The sequence below is a fragment of the Rana temporaria genome, chromosome 12, assembly GCF_905171775.1.
Source record: "Rana temporaria chromosome 12, aRanTem1.1, whole genome shotgun sequence".
NCBI lineage: Eukaryota > Metazoa > Chordata > Amphibia > Anura > Ranidae > Rana > Rana temporaria.
Window position 1 is genome coordinate 143,280,254 of NC_053500.1, and position 22,828 is coordinate 143,303,081.

General features: G+C 46.3%; 1 protein-coding gene across 2 annotated transcripts in view; it reads right to left on the reverse strand.

The window, feature by feature from the left end:
• Positions 1-354: 354 nt before the first annotated feature.
• The window catches only part of LOC120919077, a 39,686-nt gene continuing 17,212 nt past the window's right edge, over positions 355-22,828 (reverse strand). The window contains exons 2-7 of one of the 2 annotated variants that reach the window (XM_040331058.1): positions 14,501-14,597; positions 10,689-10,979; positions 6,647-6,928; positions 5,629-5,763; positions 1,416-1,445; positions 355-789 (exon numbers count right to left, since the gene is read on the reverse strand). In XM_040331058.1, the coding sequence (XP_040186992.1) occupies positions 719-789; positions 1,416-1,445; positions 5,629-5,763; positions 6,647-6,928; positions 10,689-10,979; positions 14,501-14,564 (873 nt within the window). In that variant the 5' untranslated portion in view covers positions 14,565-14,597 and the 3' untranslated portion in view covers positions 355-718. The remainder of the gene's footprint in view (positions 790-1,415; positions 1,446-5,628; positions 5,764-6,646; positions 6,929-10,688; positions 10,980-14,500; positions 14,598-22,828) is intronic. The other variant, XM_040331059.1, reaches the window with a different exon arrangement.

Consider the following 22,828-nt stretch of genomic DNA (forward strand, 5'->3'; position numbering starts at 1 on the left):
AGTCACAGCCATGATTCCCACCCTGGGCATGCCCGCCCCGGGGACCCCGAAGAACTGGCTCAGGTGAGGGCAGACGTTGCATCCCTGGACAGGTAAGTGTCAAGTATTTGTAGCTTCTGACTTCATTTTTTTTTCTCTAGAGACTGAAGAACATCTTTAAAAAGGTGCAAATAACAGGATTAAATGATAATCTTTCATAGCTTTAAAATACAACTGTTAGCAGAGAAATATAGAGATTGCCATTGCCGGACTCCTATTGTACCGGTCCGGCTTCCAGGGCCGATCCTAGGTAGGGTGCACAGGGTGCCTGACGGCTTCTTACTGGATTCAATTCACACAGCCCAAACAAGAATGCAGAAGAAGCATTTTTAAAGCCACAGCATGACGGTCAGCCGGGCATTTACCAATTTATGATGGAGAGCTCGGCAATAGCAGTCTTCCCTTACATGGACGCTTTGAATGGCTAGTGCTGTACATGTGTTGGCTCGTGAAAAAAAAGTACACTCAAAAAAGTGCAGTGAATATCAACAAAGTATACAAATAACCAAATCAATTAACCCCAACATGACTGCAGTGAAATACACCTGATTGGTCGCTACACTTTGCAACCGGCCATTTGCCATTTTATACAGGTCCCATTGGGTTGTGCCAACACCCTAGACCAGGCATTCAGACTGGACAAGTGTCCTTTCCTGCAGAAAAATCAGGCTGTCGCTCTTCAGACTTGGTCTTGGGGCCTTTGAAGTGGTTCTGATGGCGAACCCTCCATGTTCTCTACTCGATGGTCTTCTGTCAAGACAAAAATAGAACAAACAAACTCAACTGACTTGTTGGATAATGGTGCAGTGTATTGTGTACATCCCAGTCACGGCACCAATATATGCACTATGTTACCAAAAGTACATTCCATGAACTTTAATACCAGGCACTTACCCCCCCTTCCTGCCTAAGCCAATTTTCAGCACTGTCGCTTTTTAACCGCTTAAGCCATGGACCATTATGCAGGTAAAGAACCTGGCCCCTTATTGCGACTTGGCACTGTTTTGCTTTAAAGGGGTTGTAAAGAAAACATTGTTTTCCCTAAATAACTTCCTTTACCTTAGTGCAGTCTTCCTTTACTTACCTCATCCTTCCATTTTGCTTTTAAATGTCCTTATTTCTTCTGAGAAATCCTCACTTCCTGTTTTTCTGTCTGTAACTCCACACAGTAATGTGAGGCTTTCTCCCAGGTGTGGAGAATGCCTCTTGAGGGGGGAGGGGGCGAGCAGGAGTGTCAGGACGCCCAGTAACACACAGCTCCTTTCTCTATCTGCAAATTAGAGAGTGTCCTGACTTGCCTGCTCACAGTTTTAACCCTTACTTTGTCTCCCCCCAAAAAAAATTGGCTTTGGATGCTTTCATTAAGTCTTACTCACCCATAAGACCTGTTTCAGACAAGGTGCGCTCTATAAAAAAAAAAGAAATTAAAAATGTATCGTAAAGAACTAAAGAAAATTAATAATTTTGAAATTGAATTTAAATTTTAAATTGCATTTAAATTTAGTCACCTGCCAATTAATAGGTGATATGAAAAGAAATCATTTCAGTATTGAAATTTATATTGATTTTTTATTATTATTAAAAAAAAAATATATATATATCATTATTTCTAATTGACAATATGTTTTATTGTTAATTTTAATTGTGTATAAAAAAAAAAATTATTTTTAAGTTTTGGATGAAGTAATGGAGGGGTGGGGGGGGGGGTGTTATTACCCCCTGTCATGTTTGTTGTCTGCAGCCTCACTAGGAAGAACTGCCCTCTCTATACTAATGATTATTGTCTCTGGTAGAGAAAAATGAAGAAAAATCACTAAAACTGGAAATCAGTTATTAAAAGAAACTGATATTATTTATGGTCATTCATCACTTATAATATTGTGAATGATTTTATTGTAAATTTATTGCACAGAGAAAATCAGCATAGTGCAGCCCATTAGGGTTGATTTACTAAAGGCAAATAGGTTGTTCACTTTTCAAGGAAGTTTTCCCCCCAGAGAAGCTCTGCTGACTTACATCATCCAAATCATGTGACGCCCGAGCGCCACCCCCTCTATCTACGGCGGCCACCCCCTATTCATGTTCTATATCCACGGCCACCACCTCCTATTCATGCTCTTTATCCACGGCCCCCACCCCCTATTCATGCTCTATATCCACGACCGCCTCCCCCTATTCATTCTCTATACCCACGACCGCCACCCCTATTCATGCTCTTTATCCACGGCTGCCACCCCCTATTCATGCTCTTTTTCCACGGCTGCCACCCCCTATTCATGCTTTTTATCCACGGCTGCCACCCCCTATTCATGCTCTATATCCACGGCCGCCACCCCCTATTCATGCTCTTTATCCACGGCTGCCACCCCTATTCATGCTCTTTATCCACGGCTGCCACCCCCTATTCATGCTCTTTTTCCACGGCTGCCACCCCCTATTCATGCTTTTTATCCACGGCTGCCACCCCCTATTCATGCTCTTTATCCAAGGCCGCCACCTCCTATTCATGCTCTTTATCCACGACCGCCACCTCCTATTTATGCTCTTTATCCACGGCCGCCACCCCCTATTCATTCTCTATACCCACGACCGCCACCCCTATTCATGCTCTTTATCCACGGCTGCCACCCCCTATTCATGCTCTTTATCCACGGCCGCCACCCCCTATTCATGCTCTTTATCCACGGCTGCCACCCCCTATTCATGCTCTTTATCCACGGCCGCCTCCCCCTATTCATTCTCTATACCCACGACCGCCACCCCTATTCATGCTCTTTATCCACGGCTGCCACCCCCTATTCATGCTCTTTATCCACGGCCACCACCCCTTATTCATGCTCTTTATCCACGGCCTCCACCCCCTATTCATGCTCATTATCCATGGCCGCCACCCCCTATTCACGCTCTTTATCCACGGCCACCACCCCTTATTCATGCTCTTTATCCACGGCTGCCACCCCCTATTCATGCTCTTTATCCACGGCTGCCACCCCCTATTCATGCTCTTTATCCACGGCCGCCACCCCCTATTCATGCTCTTTATCCACGACCGCCACCCCCTATTCATGCTCTTTATCCACGGCTGCCACCCCCTATTCATGCTCTTTATCCACGACCGCCACCCCCTATTCATGCTCTTTATCCACGGCTGCCACCCCCTATTCATGCTCTTTTTCCACGGCTGCCACCCCCTATTCATGCTCTTTATCCACGGCTGCCACCCCCTATTCATGCTCTTTATCCACGACCGCCACCCCCTATTCATGCTCTTTATCCACGGCTGCCACCCCCTATTCATGCTCTTTTTCCACGGCTGCCACCCCCTATTCATGCTCTTTATCCACGGCTGCCGCCCCTATTCATGCTCTTTATCCACGGCCGCCACCTCCTATTCATGCTCTTTATCCAAGGCCGCCACCTCCTATTCATGCTCTTTATCCACGGCTGCCACCCCCTATTCATGCTCTTTATCCAAGGCCGCCACCCCCTATTCATGCTCTTTATCCACGGCCGCCACCCCCTATTCATGCTCTTTATCCAAGGCCGCCACCTCCTATTCATGCTCTATATCCACGACCGCCACCCCCTATTCATGCTCTTTATCCATGGCTGCCACCCCCTATTCATGCTCTTTTTCCACGGCTGCCACCCCCTATTCATGCTTTTTATCCACGGCTGCCACCCCCTATTCATGCTCTATATCCACGGCCGCCACCCCCTATTCATGCTCTTTATCCACGGCCGCCACCCCCTATTCATGCTCTTTATCCACGACCGCCACCCCCTATTCATGCTCTTTATCCACGGCTGCCACCCCCTATTCATGCTCTTTTTCCACGGCTGCCACCCCCTATTCATGCTCTTTATCCACGGCTGCCACCCCCTATTCATGCTCTTTATCCACGGCTGCCGCCCCTATTCATGCTCTTTATCCACGGCCGCCACCTCCTATTCATGCTCTTTATCCAAGGCCGCCACCTCCTATTCATGCTCTTTATCCACGACCGCCACACCCTATTCATGCTTTTTATCCACGGCTGCCACCCCCTATTCATGCTCTATATCCACGGCCGCCACCCCCTATTCATGCTCTTTATCCACGGCCGCCACCCCCCTATTCATGCTCTTTATCCACGACCGCCACCCCCTATTCATGCTCTTTATCCACGGCTGCCACCCCCTATTCATGCTCTTTTTCCACGGCTGCCACCCCCTATTCATGCTCTTTATCCACGGCTGCCACCCCCTATTCATGCTTTTTATCCACGGCTGCCACCCCCTATTCATGCTCTATATCCACGGCCGCCACCCCCTATTCATGCTCTTTATCCACGGCTGCCGCCCCTATTCATGCTCTTTATCCACGGCCGCCACCTCCTATTCATGCTCTTTATCCAAGGCCGCCACCTCCTATTCATGCTCTTTATCCACGACCGCCACACCCTATTCATGCTCTTTATCCACGGCCGCCACCCCCTATTCATGCTCTATATCCACGACCGCCACCCCTTATTCATGCTCTTTATCCACGGCTGCCACCCCTATTCATGCTCTTTATCCACGGCTGCCACCCCCTATTCATGCTTTTTATCCACGGCTGCCACCCCCTATTCATGCTTTTTATCCACGGCTGCCACCCCCTATTCATGCTCTATATCCACGGCCGCCACTCCCTATTCATGCTCTTTATCCACGGCTGCCACCCCTATTCATGCTCTTTATCCACGGCTGCCACCCCCTATTCATGCTTTTTATCCACGGCTGCCACCCCCTATTCATGCTCTATATCCACGGCCGCCACCCCCTATTCATGCTCTTTATCCACGGCCGCCACCCCCTATTCATGCTCTTTATCCAAGGCCGCCACCTCCTATTCATGCTCTTTATCCAAGGCCGCCACCTCCTATTCATGCTCTTTATCCAAGGCCGCCACCTCCTATTCATGCTCTTTATCCACGGCCGCCACCCCCTATTCATGCTCTTTATCCACGACCGCCACCTCCTATTTATGCTCTTTATCCAAGGCCGCCACCCCCTATTCATTCTCTATACCCACAACCGCCACTCCTATTCATGCTCTTTATCCACGGCCGCCACCCCCTATTCATGCTCTTTATCCACGGCTGCCACCCCCTATTCATGCTCTTTATCCACGACCGCCACCCCCTATTCATGCTCCCTATTCACAGTCTTTTTTTTTAAGCACCCGATTAGAACCTCTAATAGGCTTCAAAATAGGGTAGCATTACTGTTTGGCGCCACCCAACCCCCCCCCCCCCCCCCCAAAAAAATTTTTTTTTACCACCAGCCGCCACTGCCTTGCACATGATTGGGTATTCTTTGCCAAGTGAAACTCCACTGCATTCTCTAAGCTCTAGGAAAATACTTCCTTATGCAAAGTGCAACTTCCCTTTGTAAAGTGAACATACCTTTTACCTACCTCTACTACATGAACATTTATTTGGGTATTTTTGATTGGAAGTTTTTGTCTGAAAAATTTGTTTTATAGATTCAGATTTATTGATTGATTTGATTTTGCTCAGACATGCTCTTTATCCTCATTGTGAAAATAAAAAAAGGAATATCTACCTCTGTTTTTCTGAGTGAAGGACATTCGGCGACTCAGTAATATAAACAGAGCAACAACAATTGCAAGGACCAGCACACAGAGAATTGGAATGATGATGATTCTTTTGTTATTTGTATCCATCACCTCGCCAGCTCCTGTCAGAACAAGAAAGATAAATGGTTCTTATCAGGGAACATGCGACTCGTGATTTTACCAAACTGATTAGAATGCAAAGTTCTTGTATTAAAGTGACACTAAGCCACACCCTTATCCTCCAAAAATAATCCATACACCTCTTAAATGATTCTCTAATTTAGTTTTCATTAAATAGTTTTACTGTGTTTTTCTGCTTTTTTGTGATCTCCTCTGAACAACTATACCTCTCCTTTCCCCCCTCACTTCCCTTTGGAACGAGAAGTGCATGTTAGTTGTAGTCATGTGCACTGCCCACAGTCCTTGGTCCACAGCCCGCCGCCCACAGCCCACCGCCCTTGGTCCACAGCCCACCGCTCTTGGTCCACAGCCCACCGCCCACCACCCTTGGTCCACAGCCCACCGCCCTTGGCCCACAGCCCTTGGTCCACAGCCCATGGTCCATCGCCCACAGCCTACCGCCTTTGGCCCACAGCCCTTGGTCCACAGCCCACCGCCCAGGGCCCACAACCCATCGCCCACACAGCCCTTGGTCCACAACCCACCACCCACCGCCCTTGGTCCACAACCCATCGCACACAGCCCACCGCCCTTGGCCCAATGCCCTTGGCCCACAGCCCTTGGTCAACAGCCCACCGCCCCCGGTCCACAACCCACCGCCCTAGGTCCACAACCCACCACACTTGGTCCACAACCTACAACCCATCTCCCACAGCTCTTGGCCCACAGCCCTTGGTCCACAACCCACAGCCCACCGCCCTTGGTCCACAACCCACCGCCCACACCCACCGCCCTTGGTCCACTAGCTTGGCATAGGAAACAATAGAGGAGCCTCCATTTTTAGGTTGCACCTTCAAATGATCAGTAGAGGACAGCGGAACTCACCAACATGACTGGGCCGGATTTGGCAATTCTGTTTCTCCTCCTTTTTGCCCCCTTTTTTATAAAATACGGTGCAACACATTTCCACTTTCTTGCTCTCATCCGTCAGCTTAAAGGTGTCTTGCAACTTTGTAAATTTTTCTGCCACTTTTTCTGTAAATGTTTCTTTTTGATAGATTTTTCTGTGCTTGTCCATCCAGACAATTTCTGCCTTGTGAGCGCTTTCCACATCCACTTCACAGGTCAGGTTATCTGTACTTGCTGAGAGATTCGGCTCACACGCCCCTAGGTAGAACCAATCAGTCAATGAATCCATCAAAGTTTACAGTTCATATGTTAACATTCTTCTGAAATTTGCATTCATTGATACAAAATGTGTCGGTAGTGTGCTGCACCCAGATGTGCAAGAGCATCTAACCCTTGGGGGGCGCTCTCCGTCAGATGGGGTGCTTCTGGAAATCCCCAGAGCAGTCTCTATAAAAAAGGATGACAGCACCCTAACAAAAGATTTAGTCCAGTGAAAGTCAGTGGACCCAATGAAGGAGGATTTGTGAGCCCCCCAAAAATATTAACTGTTCCCAGAGGTTCACAAAGTCTTTTGAATGTTTATAAACAAGGATGAAAGGGCCACAATTTTTTTTTTTAGTCCAGTGAAAGTTTATTATTCACTTCAAAAGGTCATAAAAGTATCTCCAGAGGTGGCTCTTTAATTAGGCAGATTAGGCGGTCGCCTAAGGCCTCGCACTCACAGGGGCCTTGCGGCTGCCTAACTTACCCAATGCATCACTCCAGTTTTGAGGGACAGGGTACCTTAACGTTGCTGTGCTCAGGCAGCGTTATGAGCCCTGACTGAGGAGCGGGGCCACCAGCATCCCTAACAACCAGTGAATATCGGTGACTCCACCCCTTGTGAAGTTAATGACCCAGCATGCCCTTGGTCAATGACGTCACAAGGGGGCGGGTTCACCAGGTGACAACACCAGGTGGCCCCCGCCCCTTAGTTATTAAAGAGCAGGATCTGGGGGCCGCCTTGTTAAAGTGGGCTTCCAGATTCCAATAAGCCCCCCCCTGCCCGCAGACCCCCACAACTACCGGCCAGGGTTGTGGGGAAGAGGCTCTTGTCCTTTAATTATTTTTCCCATCATGGGTGTGAGTGGGGCCCCATGTCAAGTTTTGCCTCAGGCCTCACAAAGCCTAGAGCCACTTCTGAGTATCTCCAACGTGTTTCAGGGGCTCACCGATCCCTTCATCAGGACTGGACCCAATGAAGGAGGATTTGTGAGCCCCCCAAAAATATTAACTGTTCCCAGAGGTTCACAAAGTCTTTCGAATGTCTATATAAAAAGGATGGGAGTGCCACCAGTGTTAATTTTGTCGACTAAAACATTTTAGTCGACTAAAATACGATTAAAACAATTGAAGACTAAAATGGGACTAAAACTAAAATGCCATTTTAGTCCTAAGACTAATGCCCTGGACACACGATCGGAATTTCCGATAAAAAAAGTCAGACAGAATTTTTTCATCGGATATTCGGGACCGTGTGTGGGCCCCATCCGACTTTTTTTTCAGTCGGAGTTGAGAAATAGATCATGTTTTATTTTTTTACGATGGAAAAAAATCCTATCGGAAATTCCGATCGTGAGGACGGAGAAAAACCCACGCATGCTCAGAATCAAGTCGACGCATGCTCGGAAGCATTGAACCTCATTTTTCCCGGCTCGTCGTAGTGTTTCACGCCACCGCGTTTTGGACGGTCGGAATTTGGCCTGACGGTCTGTATGCAAGACAAGCTTGATCGGAATTCCGACAGGGAAAATTCGGATTTTATCCCATCGGAAATTCCGATCGTGTGTACAGGGCATAAGACTAAAACTACATTTGCTGCCAAAATGAACACTGAGTGCCACAACTCAAAATGTAGTACAGTGAATGTTTATTATTCACTTCAAAAAGGTTATAAAGTGTATCCAACACATTTTGGGGGCTCGCAAATCCCTTCATCAGGACTGGACCCAATGAAGGAGGATTTGTGAGCCCCCTCGAAATATTAACTGTTCCTAGAGATTCACAAGGCATTTGGAGGTCTATGTAGTGGATGAAAGTGGCACAACTCAAGATTTAGTCTAGTGAATGTTTATTATTCACTTTAACTATATACCCAACGCGTTTCAGGGGCTCATGAATCCCCCTTTGTCAGGACCTGATTAGGAAGGATTTGTAAAGCTCCCAAAAAATATTCACTGAAAACAAGAAAAAAAAAATCATTTTGTATAGATTCATTATGTTACAAATTTTGTTTCGTCAAATGTATTCGTTTTCTAACGAATTCCAATTTTACGGAACGTTTCGAATCCGGTCCGGTCGGAAAATGATCAATCAATTAGAATTCAGTGAGAATAGCTGGTTGTAAAGGATTGGGGCGGGAAGCTGGTCGCCGTGTCTACGACGACCGACGGCTCATCAGCGGGCTCCCCCACTGACAGCTGAAATTTAAACAAAAGAGTGTCGGCAATATAAAACAAAACAAAAAAAATAATTCATAATAATTATCAGAAATAAGAAAAATACAGCATGTCCCCCCCCCACCCAAGCCATACTAGGCCCTTAGGGCAGTGGCGTAGCGTGGGGGGGGTGAGGGGGGCCTCCACCCCGGGCGCAAAATTTAGAGGGGCACTGTCACGAGTGTGGAGAGGAGGGAGCGCCAACAACAGATGGGACATAGGAACTTATGCATGATGCCACCACTCCAGGCTTTACCAGTCATTATCAAGCACTCTCTCCTCTTCCCTACAGCCACCGCTGAAGCCAAAACTGAAGCTAGCTGAAAATAGGTAAGTCCATGGGTCAGGGGGGCACAAATTACTTGCCTCGCCCCAGGCGCTGACAACCCACGCTACGCCACTGCCTTAGGGTCTGGTATGGATTTTTAGGGGGAACCCCCACAAAATAAAAATAAAATGCCCACCGAAATCACCATACCACACCCTTATCTGAACAGAGACCCCCTGCCCAAAAGCCCCCCCCATGTTGAGTGCATGTGGAGGGGAGGCGCTCGCTTGTCCCTTTCCTGACCTGCTTGTTGTTTTTTTTTTTAAGACTTTTCTATTGCCGGTCTTCTTTTGTTTGCATTTCAGCTGTCAGTGGGGAAGCCCGCTGACAGCTGATGAGTCATCAGTTATTAAAGTGGAAGTAAACCCAACAATTTAATAGTTTCAAAAAACAGTTAGCATTTCCGGCATGCCAGGGAATGTAACTGCACATTGGTTGTGCTCTTAACCAAACTGTCACACCATCCAATGGCTGGTGTCATAACCGATCACATGTGTAGCATCATTGCAGTTGAAGATTAAACGGAGGCCAAGATGGCAGCTTCCTTGGCTGAAAATGATAGGCAGGTTTACTTCCACTTTAAGGACTCGGCTTCCCGAGTCGCTCCTCAACAACCATCTATTCTTTACACGGAATTCGAATTGGCCGATCATTTTTTGACTGTTCTGAATCACTCTGAAAAAATTGGAATTAGTTAGAAAACGAACATACGAAAACGCATGTCAACAAAATTAGTTACCCTTTCATTGGGAAACATCCACATCTCCAAAGAAATAAACTAAAAAAAGAAATAAAAAATTGCACATGTCTACTGAAAACGTTGTTCCAAGGAGGTTCACAAAGCAACTGGCAGGTCTAGATAAAACGGATGAGAGCGCCACGATGCCGCCGGCTCTGATAGGCACTTCCAAAGCCAACCAGCTGCCGTTATTCAGATGGCCGGCGCTCGCCAGGGGGGCGGCCATCTGAATAGTGGGCGTCAGCGGGTGTCAATACATAGATTCATGCAGTGCATGAATCTATGTATTGTATTCAGTGGCGGTGGCGGAGCGAGAGGGGGCGGCGCCCTCTATGGACGCACCGCCACTGGTCTGTAGTGCAACCAAAACCTGCTTTGTTGGAAGTTTTGCTTCAAGTATACATTATTGCCCCCATTGCTCGATGTTCAGCCACCAAGATCTCATTCAGCTCACTTTATTTTGCCTTTCCTTACCTGTCACTCTTATATAAAAAATTTGAGAGATAAGAAAGGTAGATGTATGGTAAAGGGTGTATTTCCCCTGATCCTCGAAGGTGACGCTGCGCACAGTCAGGGTCATCTGTGTTCCGCCTTCTGCAAACTGAATGCAATACTTTTCATTCTCTGTGCAGGGCGACCCGTGAGTCTCATTGATGGACAGTAATACGCTCCATACCGTCCCATCGTATGCTTTCAGCCCTGCAGTCCTCGAAGTTATCCCGCCTGCGGGGATTTCTAGATTTTCTCCACATTCCTTCGTTATTTCTAGAGAGGGAAAAGAAGTCGTTTTAACTGAAGTTTTAGCTCTTTTTTTATTTCATTTTAAGCAAAAGGCTGACAATTAAAAAAGTTAGCGCTTATTACAAGCATGATAGAAGATATAGATCAGTGGTCTCCAAACTGCGGCCCGGGGGCCACATGTGGCCATTTGCTTGATTTTATCCGGCCCTTGGGGTGCTTTTTTATTCATTGGCACCAATGATGGGGAAAAGGTCCTCCCAATGATGGGGCAGAATTCCTCCCAATAACACCAATGATGGGGCAGAATTTCTCCCAATGACAGCAATGATGGGGCAGAATTCCTCCCAGTGATGGGGCAGAATTCCTCCCAGTGATGGGGCAAAAGTCCTTCCAATAACACCAATGATAGGGAAGAATTCCTCCCAATGATGGGGCAGAATTCCTCCTAATGATGGGGCAGAATTCCTCCCAATGATGGGGCAGAATTCCTCCCAATGATAGGGCAGAATTCCTCCCAATGACACCAATGATGGGGCAGAATTCCTCCCAGTGATGGGGCAGAAGTCCTCCCAATGATGGGGCAGAATTCCTCCCAGTGATGGGGCAGAATTCCTCCCAGTGATGGGGCAAAAGTCCTCCCAATGATGGGGCAAAAGTCCTCCTAATGATGGGGCAGAATTCCTCCCAATGATAGGGCAGAATTCCTCCCAATGACACCAATGATGGGGCAGAATTCCTCCCAGTGATGGGGCAGAATTCATCCCAGTGATGGGGCAGAATTCATCCCAGTGATGGGGCAGAATTCCTCCCAGTGATGGGGCAAAAGTCCTCCCAATGATGGGGCAAAAGTCCTCCTAATGATGGGGCAGAATTCCTCCCAATGATAGGGCAGAATTCCTCCCAATGACACCAATGATGGGGCAGAATTCCTCCCAGTGATGGGGCAGAATTCATCCCAGTGATGGGGCAGAATTCATCCCAGTGATGGGGCAGAATTCCTCCCAGTGATGGGGCAAAAGTCCTCCCAATGATGGGGTAAAAGTCCTCCCAATGATGGGGCAAAAGTCCTCCCAATGATGGGGCAGAATTCCTTCCAATAACACCAATGATGGGGCAGAATTCCTCCCAACAATGGGGCAGAATTCCTCCCAATGACACCAATGATAGGGCAGAATTCCTCCCAATGACACCAATGATAGGGAAGAATTCCTCCCAATGATGGGGCAGAATTTCTACCAATGATGGGGCAGAATTCATCCCAGTGATGGGGCAGAATTCCTCCCAGTGATGGGGCAAAAGTCCTCCCAATGATGGGGCAAAAGTCCTCCCAATGATGGGGCAGAATTCCTCCTAATGATGGGGCAGAATTCCTCCCAATGATGGGGCAGTATTCCTCCCAATGATAGGGCAGAATTCCTCCCAATGACACCAATGATAGGGAAGAATTCCTCCCAATGATGGGGCAGAATTCCTCCCAATGATGGGGCAGAATTCCTCCCAATGATGGGGCAAAAGTCCTCCCAATGATGGGGCAGAATTCCTCCTAATGATGGGGCAGAATTCCTCCCAATGATGGGGCAGAATTCCTCCCAATGATAGGGCAGAATTCCTCCCAATGACACCAATGATGGGGCAGAATTCCTCCCAGTGATGGGGCAGAAGTCCTCCCAATGATGGGGCAGAATTCCTCCCAGTGATGGGGCAGAATTCCTCCCAGTGATGGGGCAAAAGTCCTCCCAATGATGGGGCAAAAGTCCTCCCAATGATGGGGCAGAATTCCTCCCAATGATAGGGCAGAATTCCTCCCAATGACACCAATGATGGGGCAGAATTCCTCCCAGTGATGGGGCAGAATTCATCCCAGTGATGGGGCAAAATTCCTCCCAGTGATGGGGCAAAAGTCCTCCCAATGATGGGGTAAAAGTCCTCCCAATGATGGGGCAAAAGTCCTCCCAATGATGGGGCAGAATTCCTTCCAATAACACCAATGATGGGGCAGAATTCCTCCCAACAATGGGTCAGAATTCCTCCCAATGACACCAATGATAGGGCAGAATTCCTCCCAATGACACCAATGATAGGGAAGAATTCCTCCCAATGATGGGGCAGAATTTCTACCAATGATGGGGCAGAATTCATCCCAGTGATGGGGCAGAATTCCTCCCAGTGATGGGGCAAAAGTCCTCCCAATGATGGGGTAAAAGTCCTCCCAATGATGGGGCAGAATTCCTCCTAATGATGGGGCAGAATTCCTCCCAATGATGGGGCAGTATTCCTCCCAATGATAGGGCAGAATTCCTCCCAATGACACCAATGATGGGGCAGAATTCCTCCCAGTGATGGGGCAGAATTCCTCCCAATGATGGGGCAGAATTCCTCCCAATGATGGGGCAAAAGTCCTCCCAATGATGGGGCAGAATTCCTCCTAATGATGGAGCAGAATTCCTCCCAATGATGGGGCAGAATTCCTCCCAATGATGGGGCAGAATTCCTCCCAATGATAGGGCAGAATTCCTCCCAATGACAGCAATGATGGGGCAGAATTCCTCCCAGTGATGGGGCAGAATTCCTCCCAGTGATGGGGCAGAATTCATCCCAGTGATGGGGCAGAATTCCTCCCAGTGATGGGGCAAAAGTCCTCCCAATGATGGGGTATAAGTCCTCCCAATGATGGGGCAAAAGTCCTCCCAATGATGGGGCAGAATTCCTCCCAATAACACCAATGATGGGGCAGAATTCCTCCCAACAATGGGGCAGAATTCCTCCCAGTGATGGGGCAGAATTTCTCCCAATGATGGGGCAGAATTCATCCCAGTGATGGGGCAGAATTCCTCCCAATGATGGGGCAAAAGTCCTCCCAATGATGGGCCAGAACTCCTCCTAATGATGGGGCAGAATTCCTCCCAATCATGGGTCAGAATTCCTCCCAATGATAGGGCAGAATTCCTCCCAATGACACCAATGATGGGGCAGAATTCCTCCCAGTGATGGGGCAGAATTCCTCCCAGTGATGGGGCAGAATTCCTCCCAGTGATGGGGCAAAAGTCCTTCCAATGATGGGGCAGAATTCCTCCCAATGATGGGGTAAAATTCCTCCCAATGATGGGGCAGAATTCCTCCCAGTAATGGGGCAGAATTCCTGCCAATGATGGGGCAGAATTCCTCCCAGTGATGGGGCAAAAGTCCTCCCAGTGATGGGGCAAAAGTCCTCCCAATGATGGGGCAAAAGTCCTCCCAATGATGGGGCAGAATTCCTCCCAATGATGGGGCAAAAGTCCTCCCAATGATGGGGCAGAATTCCTCCCAGTGATGGGGCAAAAGTCCTCCCAATGATGGGGCAAAAGTCCTCCCAATGATGGGGCAGAATTCCTCCCAATGATGGGGCAGAATTCCTCCCAATGATGGGGCAGAATTCCTCCCAGTAATGGCAGCGATCAGCGATTTTTATCGTGACTGCGACATTATTTTGACGCTATTTTGGGACCATTCACATTAATACAGCGATCAGTGCTATAAAAATGCACTGAAAGTCATAGAAAGCTTACCATCGCTGAGAACACCCATTGGCACGAGGAAAAGAAATAAAACCAAAGAGGATCCAGAAATCATCCTGCCGGCTTTTCATACAGATATCTGACGATCCTGGAGGGAAAACAAAGGCAGACGTCAGTGACATGGATTGAGGAAAACGCAGAACTGTAGGCCGAGTTTCACACAAAAGGAGAACTTGCCGGAGCTCTTTACCACTCCAACAGCTGTTCCTGGCTGCTGTAGGGGGCAGTGTGGTGCACGAATTAAGCGAATCACGCCGCTCCCTTATTTTTACAAATCGATGTTGATGTAAACCCGATTTTTTTTTTCTGTCACAATGTAGAGTACAAGATTCCCTCTCATCTGTGCCCAGTCTTGCCACAAAAAAAATTATCTAGCTCTGAGCAATCCTCTTTTCTTTTTTCATTGAGATAAACGGACAAACAGGTGAAAACTTTTGTCCGTTCTTCCCCCTTGCTGTGAGTGACAGGTTATTTACATATCTCATGCACTAGCCTTATTTTTTTAATTCCCCCCCCCCCCACTGCTTTCCTGGATTTTGACTGGATGTTAGTGATCATAGCAGAATTCAGTGTAAGGAATACACAGGAGAAAATGCATGTTGACAAGGGGAGTGTAGAGGTGGGCGGGGAGTCTTCTGACATCACGACTCCACCCACCGAGCTCCAGACAACAGACCCGCCCACAGAGTCTGCAGTTTTTCGGGTCTTATAACAGACAGAGGGGAGACATTTGACAGGTCTCCCCTCTGTCTGTTATAAGACCCGAAAAACTGCAGACTCTGTGGGCGGGTCTGATGTCTGGAGCTCGGTGGGTGGAGTCGTGATGTCAGAAGACTCCCCGCCCACCTCTACACTCCCCTTGTCAACATGCATTTTCTCCTGTGTATTCCTCACATGAAGGAGGCATCTATATCCTTACAGTAGTTTAGAAAGGATGAGAGGGGGCTTTACATCCACTTTAAGCATGAACAAAAACATGACACTTTATTTGCTGCAATGTATGGCAGCGCAATAGTTTGCACATGCCCTGGAGTATTACAGTGTAACAATGCGTTGTTACATTGTATCTACTATTTCATTCATCTGTAGATCAAAGGTGTGACCTGTAAACTGCAGAGTTCATCATCATGGCACTACCTGCCTGGGGTTTGCATGTTCTCCCGGTGCCTGCGTGGGTTTCCTCCGGGTGATCCGGTTTCCTCCAACACCCCAAAGACATGCTGGGAGTTCAATTGGCTCTTGTCTACATTGGCCCCCTAGTATATGTATACATGTGAGTTAGGGACCTTGGATTGTAAGCTCCTTGAGGGCAGGGACTCGTCAACTTTGTTTGGGAGACCGCGGAATTGTCAGTTAAAGCGACGCAGTGCGGAAAGCTGAAATTGCGCCTGGGCAGGAAGGGGGTATCTGTGCCCAGTAAGCAAATGGTTAAACTGTAAATAATATTATTATTATAATTATTTATTTTATATGATGGAATGCAGTGCCTCCACAATCACTCTAGATGTCGCTGTTGTACTCCTGACACATAGAATGACATTAGCGCAGAGTGATGCAGGCTTTGCCCATCGCTCTCTCTTTTTAAGTGAATAAAAAAAAATATCAAAGTCATCAGAGGACGGGGATCGTCCAATGAGAAGCTCTGGATTTTCCTCATCTGTTAGAATAAATTGTAATGGAAGATCTATATTTGTTACATTAAGTTCCGCACATTTTCCATGTTTTATCCTTTTTAAAAAACTCTGCGAGCCGCAGCACAATACGATCTGCCAGAAATCCAGAGAGCTCCTCACTTCCTCTGTACATCCTGAATGAAGGTTCTGAAAGCGGTAGTAAACCCGCTGCTGCTTTTTTTTTTTTTTTTCTGAAAAGCAAAAGCCATAATGAGCTAGTATGCATCGCTTTGGTGATGAAATACCGCCAAAAGAAATCTCTATTTGTGGGTAAAAAAAGGACATAAACTGAGGATTTTTTTATATATATATATATATATATATATATATATATATATATATTATAGCAAAAAGTAAAAAATATTCATTTTTTTTCAAAATGTTCGCTCTATTTTTGTTTATAGCGCAAAAAATAAAACCCGCAGACGTGATGAAATACCACCAAAATAAATCTCTATTTGTGGGTAAAAAAAGGACGCCAATTTTGTTTGGGAGCCCTTGTCGCACGACCGCGCAATTGTCAGTTAAAGCGACGCAGGGCTGAATCGCAAAAAGTGCTCTGGTCTTTGGGCAGCCAAATGGTCTGGGGGGCTGAAGCGGTTAAAGACGTGTCACAGGCGGTGTAATAAGAAGACACGTTCACATATCATACAATTCCGTGTTCTATGTATAAAGCAAAACAAAAACGTTGTTCTGTGTTGCAAAAAATTGAGGCAAAAAAAGAAAAAAAAAAACAATTTGTAAGGAAAGACGCAGCGTTTTTATACAGCGAGTCAGCAGAGCGATGTGCGCCGAGTCATCGCTTTCCTCTTCTGTATTTCACTAATATCCTATCCACACTTTCCTAGAAATCTTACTAAGAACACGAGAGAGAGAGGAAGTGGGAGGTTTATACATAACAAGAGTTTTATGTATTAATTAACAAAAAAAAAACTTCCAGGTAAAAAAAAAAATGGGACATTGTATTGAATACTTACTGCAATTTTCCTTACCTGGTACCTATCCATGGCAGCGTACATGTGGTGGTAGTATGCTGCCATGTTGGCACCCAGAAAGAAAAATTAAAGGAAACATATTCCTAACCATAATTAACTCCTTCCTTCCCCTCTCCCCTTAGCTATATATTTTTCCACCCATAATTATTTATTTATTTTTATTAATTCTTTTTGACACAAAAACAAATGGCCTAAATTTAGATATTGGTTTCCTTACTCATTATACTACAGTTTTATGACCCCCCCCCCCTCTGTGACTAGCTTCCCCCCCCCCCCCTAGTCTATAGCTCCGCCTCTGTCTTATCTCACTAACTCTGCTGCTATCTTTTTTACCATTGATTTGTATGCGTTTGTTCTTATTTTTTTTTTTTCTTTCCCTCCTGAGATTTTTTATTTTTTCCTTGTTTTGTTTTAACTTTCTGCTAAAATAAATTGTGAATCTGTACTGCTTGGACCTTGAAGAAGGGGACAATACCCCTGAAAAATTGTATGTTAGTGCAAATAAAAAAAGTATCACGGACAGTACTCAATTTTCAATTTTTTTTTTTTTTAAATCCTTTTTTTCCCCACATATATTTTTTATTTCTATATGTACACAATTATGAGCCACTTTGTGCTGGTCTATCACATAAAATCCCAATAAAATACATTTTCAATTTTGGTTGTAGCATGACAAAATGTGGAAAATGTCAAGGGGTATGAATACTTTTTTAAGACACTCTAGATAGATAGATAGTTTGGACATACAGTACTGTATGTATATAACAAATAAATAAATATTACATAATTATTACATAAGTAAAAACTTATTAAAACATTTTTATTAATAAAATTAATAATAATAATAAAAACTAATAATATTATTATTTTTAAAAATTTCTTTTGTTTTTATTATAATGTGTATTAATATTATTAATGGTTTGCAATTATTATTTATGTAATTATTATGTAATATGTATTTTTTTTATTATGAGAGAGAGAGATTTGACTTTTGAATGGAATCTATAAACAAAAAAAATATTTATTATTTTGACCAGTGTTAGATTTTAAAAATGTACTTTATTATTATTATTATTATTATTATTATTATTATTATTATTATTATTATTTTTGAAATCCTTTTTTCCCCACTAATATTTTTTATTTCTATATGTACACAACTATGTGCCACTTTGTGTTGGTCTATCACATAAAATCCCAATAAAATACATTTACAATTTTGGTTGTAGCATGACAAAATGTGGAAAATTTCAAGGGGTATGAATACCTTTTTAAGACACTTTAGATAGATAGTTTGGACATACAGTACTGTATGTATATAATAAATAAATATTACATCATTATTACATAAGTAAAAACGTATTAAAACATTTATAATAATAAAATGAATAATAATATTAAAAAACAAATAATAATAATATTATTTTTAAAATTTTTGTTTGTTTTCATTATTAGTTTTTATTATTATAAAAAAAAAAAATATTATTAATGGTTTACAATTATTATTTATGGAGAGGGAGAGACTCAGAGAGAGAGACTCAGAGAGAGAGACTCGTCCCGATTAATTTCCCGGGATTTTGCCTTTCTCCCGGGAAAATTGAGAATGTTTTGGCCGTCACCTGCCGCAAGGTGCCTTTGCTTGTGTGTTCGGTGGGGAGGGGCAGCCAATTGGCTTCACTTTTCAGTGTACACCTAAACTGATTGGCTTCACGAATCGGAGGCCCCGCCCCTCTCCGCTGAACACACAGCGCCGCTTGTGGAGTTTCCCCCCATTTTTCTGTTAGACTATGCCACACCTACAAACTAATGCACCCGCCCCTATTCATAGCAAGGCTCCGCCTACATGCAAAAAAGTGTCCCGAATTCTATATTTTATTTTGCAATGTTGCAAACTATGTGGTTATACTGTCAATGCCAAGCTAAAAATGATAATTTATTTTTAAATACAATTGTGCACATACAACGCACGAGCGATGCCCGCCAGGTACCCGCGATCGGCCGTTACACAGACAAGGACGTGGATCTGTGTGTCCTGTCAGGGAGAGAGGAGACCGATGGTGTGTCCCCTTGTACATAGGGACACAGATCGGTCACCTCCCCCAGTCAGTCCCCTTCCCCCTACAGTAAGAATCACTAGTAGGGTACACATTTAACCCCTTCCTCGCCCCCTAGTGTTAACCCCTTCCCTGCCAGTCACATTTATACAGTAATCCGTGGCATGTTTGTAGCACTGATCGCTGTATAAATGTGAATGGTCCCAAAAATGTGTCAAAAGTGTCCGATATGTGTCCGCCATAATGTCGCAGTCCCAATAAAAATCGCAGATCGCCGCCATTACTAGTAAAAAAAAAAGAATAATACATTTTTTTCCCCCATAATTCTGTCCCCTATTTTGTAGGCGCTATGGGCCAGATCCACAGTGAGAGTACGCCGGCGTATCTACTGATACGCCGGCGTACTTTCAAATTTCCTGCGTCGTATCTTTGGTTTGAATCCTTAAACCAAGATACGACGGCATCTGGGTTAGATCCGGCAGGTATACGTCCTCGTACGCCTTTCGGATCTAAGATGCAATACTTCGGCGTCCGCTGGGTGGCGTTCACGTCGTTTTCCGTGTCGGGTATGCAAATTAGCTATTTCCGACGATCCACGAACCTACGCGCGGCCGTCGCATTCTCTTACGTCGTCTCTAGTCGGCTTTTTCCGGCGTATAGTTAGATTTGCCATGTTAAGTATGGCCGTCGTTCCCGCGTCGAAATTTGAATTTTTTATTTTTTTTTGCGTAAGTCGTCCGTGAATCGGGATGGACGTAAGTCACGTCTAAGTAAAAAAAATGATGTCGTTTCGACATCATTTCGCGCAAAGCACGGCGGGAAATTTTGAAACGGAGCATGCGCAGTTCATTCGGCGCAGGGACGCGCTTCATTTAAATGAATCACGCCCCCTAATCGCCAATTTGAAATCCGCCGCCAAAGATACACTACGCCGCCGTAACTTACGGCGCAAATTCGTTGTGGATTTGAAACAAAGCCAAGTAAGTTACGGCGGCGTAGCGCATCTTAGATACGCTGCGCCGGTGCCGATCTATGTGAATCTGGCCCTATAACTTTTGCACAAACCAATCACTATAGGCTTATTGCGATAAGAGGTTGGCACTGGTCTGAGGATGTCACATTGCTGGAAGCGGCGGGGGAGGGGTCAGTTCTGCGTTTCGTTTTATTGTAAATGGCATTGCGCTGTTATTTATTTTCCCTTTTTCCGTGGACTTCCTCATGTGGTCGCTGGATTTGGAATGGACTTTCATCAGGGGGTCCAGGAAGTTTTCCAACAATTAATTTTTTTACAAGAGGATTGTTAGAGCCGGATTCGGATCCTTCCTCTTCCTAAGAGCGGCGATAGCACGGCGCCGCCTGAGGTATTGGCAGGAAAAGACAAATACAAAGGAACGCATTGTCTTTTCTTATTTAGGATTAAACTTTTACTAGCGGACCAAAAGAAATGAACTTTGGATGACAACAGTCATGGGAAGAGGTAACCGATGACACTCATTCTTCACGTTCCAACTTTATACTGGAGTAGCACCTGAACCACAGCGCACCGCAGATTCATTCCCCTGCTTGTGTCCATTCCCCTGCCTGTGTCCATTCCCCTGCCTGTGTCCATTCCCCCCTGCCTGTGTCCATTCCCCCTGCCTGTGTCCATTCCCCCCTGCCTGTGTCCATTCCCCCTGCCTGTGTCCATTCCCCCTGCCTGTGTCCATTCCCCCTGCCTGTGTCCATTCCCCTGCCTGTGTCCATTCCCCTGCCTGTGTCCATTCTTCTGCCTGTGTCCATTCTTCTGCCTGTGTCCATTCCCCTGCCTGTGTCCATTCCCCTGCCTGTGTCCATTCCCCTGCCTGTGTCCATTCCCCTGCCTGTGTCCATTCCCCTTCCTGTGTCCATTCCCCTGCCTGTGTCCATTCCCCTGCCTGTGTCTATTCCCCTGCCTGTGTCCATTCCCCTGCCTGTGTCCATTCCCCTGCCTGTGTCCATTCCCCTGCCTCTGTCCATTCCCCTGCCTGTGTCCATTCCCCTGCCTGTGTCCATTCCCTCTGCCTGTGTCCATTCCCCTGCCTGTGTCCATTCCCCTGCCTGTGTCCATTCCCCTTCCTGTGTCCATTCCCCTGCCTGTGTCCATTCCCCTGCCTGTGTCTATTCCCCTGCCTGTGTCCATTCCCCTGCCTGTGTCCATTCCCCTGCCTGTGTCCATTCCCCTGCCTGTGTCCATTCCCCTGCCTGTGTCCATTCCCCTGCCTGTGTCCATTCCCCTGCCTGTGTCCATTCCCCTGCCTGTGCCCATTCCCCCTGCCTGTGTCCATTCCCCTGCCTGTGTCCATTCCCCTGCCTGTGTCCATTCCCCTGCCTGTGTCCATTCCCCTGCCTGTGTCCATTCCCCTGCCTGTGTCCATTCCCCTGCCTGTGTCCATTCCCCTGCCTGTGTCCATTCCCCTGCCTGTGTCCATTCCCCTGCCTGTGTCCATTCCCATGCCTATATCAATGTTCACAATTATGTGCCACTTTGTGTTGGTCTATCACATAAAATCCCAATAAAATCCATTCACGTTTTTGGCTGTAACATGACAACATGTGGAGAATCGCAAGGGGTATGAATACTTTTTTAAGGCAATGTAAGTGCATCTGCGCTTGCCTTTTTTTTTTGCATGTTCCGGGGCAACGCGTTTCTGGCAGCTCATTCATTTCCATGGGCTGCAAAACATTCTGCAATGCACAAAGAGTATATCAAACATCATTTTTAGAATGGTGCTGCACCAAACCACGAGTCCTGACCTCAACCCGACAGAACGCCTTTGGGATGGATTAGAGGCGGAGACTGCGAGCCAGGCCTTCTCATCCACGGACGGACGGCGCATGCGTCGCTCGTAAAAAACGTCAATCACGTCAGGTCACAGTTAATTTACATACAACACGCCCCCCACATCCTCATTTGAATTGGGCGCGCTTACGCCGGCCCCATTTACGCTACGCCGCCGTAACGTAGCAGGCAAGTACTTTGTGAATACAGTACTTGCCTAGCTAACTTACGGCGGCGTAGTGTAAATACGATATGCTACGCCGCCGCAAGGATGCGCCCCTCTACCTGAATCCAGCTATCAGACTGGGATGCCATTAAAGTTCCTGTGCGTGTAAAGGCCGGCGTCCCAATACTTTTGGTAATATATTCCTGTGTCTTTTGTATCTTCCTGAAGCTCAGCTTTCGGTTTATTTCAATGGCCCAGATTCAAGAAGCAATTGCGCCTGTGTAACCATAGTTACACAGCGCAATTTCTTACTTGCTCCGGCGTTACGATTGCTCCCGATTCAGGAACATCGTAACGCAGACTGCAGCCTAAAATCTGCGTGGCATAAGGCTCTTATGCCCGCATATTTTAGGCTGCATTCTTGCGATGGCCGCTAGGTGGCGTTCCCGTTGTGCTCAGCGTATAGTATGCAAATTGCATACTAACGCTGATTCACAATGTTACGCGAGCCCTGCGTACGCAGTTTACGTCGTTTGCTGACGGCGGTTTTCGCGTAAGGCTGCCCCTGCTATTAGCAGGGGCAGCCAATGTTACGTATACCCGTCGTTCCCGCGTCGCGAAATTTGAACTTTAC